At 49.9% G+C, this 3,552-nt stretch overlaps 1 protein-coding gene across 1 annotated transcript in view; it reads right to left on the reverse strand.

The window, feature by feature from the left end:
* Positions 1-728: 728 nt before the first annotated feature.
* SLC16A4 (solute carrier family 16, member 4) overlaps positions 729-3,552 on the reverse strand; it is a gene marked incomplete at its 3' end in the record, with an annotated part of 4,612 nt that continues 1,788 nt past the window's right edge. Inside the window, 4 exon segments of the mRNA XM_010086978.1 lie at positions 729-940; positions 1,959-2,372; positions 2,890-3,063; positions 3,483-3,546. Coding sequence (XP_010085280.1) covers positions 729-940; positions 1,959-2,372; positions 2,890-3,063; positions 3,483-3,546 — 864 coding nt within the window.

A 3,552-nucleotide genomic window follows, 5' to 3' on the forward strand; every position in this document is an offset into this window, starting at 1 on the left:
TGTGGTGGTGTCTGGGGTTTTTGGTCATTTTAGGGGTTTTTTTTTTGTTTAGGTTTGTTTGGGTTTGGGTTTTTTGGTGTGGGTTTTTTTTGTTTGTTTTTGGTTTTCCTGGGGAGTTTCCTCTTCAGCTGCGCTTTGGAAGGACTTTGCACCTCTCGGTCTGATCCAGCCTGGAACCCACTCCCCTGCGTAAGGCCAGCGTGGAAATGACTCGGAGGCGAGATGCTTCGCTGCTTCCCCGCTGCTTTGGGCATCTCCCAAAACCAGTACCACTGCTCAGACCTTCAGGAAGGTTTTAAACTCCGAATTTCTTCCCAGAAAGAAATGCCAGATTATAATGACACCGCCCTACCCGCATAGCTGGGATAATTCTGGGATGGCGAGCAGATGCACACAACCCTCTGTCTTAGCATTAGTGGGATGGGGACCAGGATGGATCCGTTCCTGTCCTGTGAGCTGGTCTCTTTCGGAAAGGAGGGTGTGGGAGGCAATTAGCAGGGCGAGATAATTAAAAATCAGCAACAAACTCCCAGTGCTGCTTTTGCATCTGGGCTGTGGATACCAGTGAGTGAGAGGTGGGGCTCTCCAGTGGCTCAGACTGGGAAGACTGGAGGGGAGAGCCCTCTCCTGCAGGTCTGCAGCAGCCCAGGGGGTTGGATCATTTTTGGAATATTGTTGGACATGTCACAATATTCACTTTTTTTTTGAAAATGAAATCTCCTACTCACCAGCACAGGGAGGACCAGAGCCATGAAGCCACCGCAGAAAACGGCGAAAGCCACCGCGTAGGTCATGAGCAAGGGGAAGGTGGTGGCCAGAGGACAGAGCAGGTTGGTGACGCCGCCGAGGACAAGGTAAGCCATGTGGTAGTGATACTTCTTGGTCCAGTTCTGGTCAGCGATCCAGCCCAAGAGCAGCTGGCTGACTGTCTCCGTGATGCCTGCGGGGAAGAAGAATTCACCGGAGCCTCAAAGAAGAATTTTTCCTTTTTTTTTTTTTTTTTTCCTTCCCTTTTCCTCTCCTTTTTTTTCCCCTCTCCTTTTTTTTCCCCTCTCCTTTTTTTTCCCCTCTCCTTTTGTTTTCCCCTCTCCTTTTGTTTTCCCCTCTCCTTTTGTTTTCCCCTCTCCCTTTTCCCCTCTCCTTTTCCCCCCCTCTCCTTTTTTTCCCCTCTTCTGTCTGATCTCTTTTTCGATACAGACAAAAAGCAGAATATTAAGAAGAGATTTTAATTTTTATAAAGAAGCAAAGGACAGAAATCCAGCCTTTTTTCTTTTTTACAGGCTCAGCAGACTTTTGATCCTTGGTTTTTACATTTCTTGAGATATTTTTATGAACCAAAGATTTTATTTATTTATTTTTGTACAATAAAATATGTTACGATGACTGAGGTTGGAGCCACTTTCTTAACTCAATGCGACCGTAGTGTTAAGCCCTGCTTATCGTCAGGCATGGGTTTGGGCTTTTTTTTGGGGGGGGTTGGGTTGTTTTTCCCCTTTTGAAGGTAAATGTGCCAAATCCAAATGGCTAGATCCAAGTTAATTTTATTTTTTTTTCCCAAAAAATGGAATTTTTCTCTCTCTGCCCACATTCCTGGGTGAAACTGGGCATCTTTGAGCTCTGGATTTCTGTGGTTTTGTGGCTTTCGGTGGGAAGGCTCCGGGAGGACAGGCAGCACCTACGTGATGGGAAACTTGCGTTTGTTGGGCGCAGCGAGGCTGGGGGATCATCCAGCTGGGGCTGAGAGAACCACCCACCAGGTGAGAGCGACTTTGTACCCGCAGGGAAGGCGACGGGATATTTACAGCCGCGGGGCGAGGGCTGCGAGCTGAACCCCTTCCCTGCAGAGCTATTCTGGGATAGATTTGGGATTATTTCTTGGCAAGATTTGGGATGTTTTTCTTGCCTGTTTTGGGATCGTTGGCATTATAAACAGGTTGAAAAAATTCTTTTTTGCCTACCAGCCACGGAGATAAGGTAAGAAGCATCCATGCTGCTTATTCCCAGCGTCCGGGCTCTCGCTACCAGGTGGAAGGTGGGCACGAAGTACGCCAAGTGGCTGAACATGAAAGACCACGTGAAGATGCAGAAGACGGGATCCTTCAGCGGCGAGAAGTCGAGGAGAGGCTGGGAATTCTCTTTTGCGCTCGGTGGAAGGGATTTGCAGCTTCTTTTCCCCTCGGTGGCTATTTCTGGCGAGGCCACGGGGCGTTTCTCAACCCTTTCCGAAGGTGATGGATTTACCGGACCGGAGACGTCTCCACCGCGGGACGGGAGTCTCTCCGTGCTGGGAAGGTCCTGGGCGCGGGCGGGTCGCAGCAGCATGCTGGAAGGCACGAGGTTCAACATGATGCCGCCGAAAATCAGCAGAGTACCTGAGGGAAGGCACAAGATGCTTTTTTTTTTTTTTTTTTTTGGAAAGGAGGAGCAGCAGGAAATGATCTTTCTAGAGCAGGGGTTTACGTTGAACGTGGAGAAAACTCTGCCGTATGGTGGAGGTGTCCTACAGGAAGTTTTATTCTGATTTTTTTAGCTGGAAGTCCCTTTAGCTGGGATGCAACTCATCCAGAGCTACCTCTGGGATTTGGGAATTTTTTTATTTTCTCATTAGCAGTCCGTTACACGCGACAGGTTTTCAAGATGACCTGAACCAGCGCAGGGAAAGGAGGGATTTTCGGTTTTAGTTTCGGTTTCTGAGGTCTCTGTTTTGACCCTGCCTTATCTCCAACGCCTGATGAAGTGTTTCATCATTAACAAGATGTCCCCAAACTATCCTGGAAGAGGCAGGGTTGTTCCTCACCACATCCCATTTTAATTTTTATTTTTTTAAAAGAGCCTCTTCTCCCACCCGTGTCTCCTCTTAACGCTGATAAATTTGGATCGACGGGAGACGCGCTCACCCCCCTGCCCAGCCGTAAAAATCGATGAGAAGTTGAGTGAAAGGCGCGATTAGAAACGTCAACCCCATCCCGGAGCGGGCGATGGCGTTGGAAAAAGCCAACCGCGTCCTGCAGTGCTTGGCCGTCATCACCGCGGCCGCCTGGTAGAGGCAGGCGAAGCCCATCCCTGCGGGAAAGGGACAGAAAAAAAATCTGCCTGTGCCCCCCCCCAAAAAAAAAAAAAGGGGCTGGTTCAGATTGTGAGCTTTTGGGATTTAAATGCCAACCCGAGGGGTTCGTGGGCTGCAAGCCGGGGGGATGCTGCGGTTGCAGGCGGGGGAGGATGGAGGTTTCAGGATATTTAGCGGCTGGGGGTCCCGAGGCTGGGTGCTGTTAGTGAGGGGATTTAAAAAGCTGGGATTCATGTTTGGGGAAAAAAAAAAAAAAAACACAAAAAAGCGAGGTTAGTTGGGTTTAGCGTGTTGGAATGGGTGTTTTATGCTCCTGAGAGCGTAGGAAGGCGCTGGGCGTGCTTTGGGGGTTCCACGTCGGAGGAGATGCTTTTGCAGGAAAAAAAAAAAATCTGAACCGTCGCCGGCTGCTCACCCAGGAGGAGCCCCATGGAGACGCAGAGGAAGGGGACAGTGGGGGGCCGGGGGCTCAGCAGGCAGCCCCC

Source organism: Pterocles gutturalis, unplaced genomic scaffold (genome assembly GCF_000699245.1).
Source record: "Pterocles gutturalis isolate BGI_N339 unplaced genomic scaffold, ASM69924v1 scaffold35046, whole genome shotgun sequence".
NCBI lineage: Eukaryota > Metazoa > Chordata > Aves > Pterocliformes > Pteroclidae > Pterocles > Pterocles gutturalis.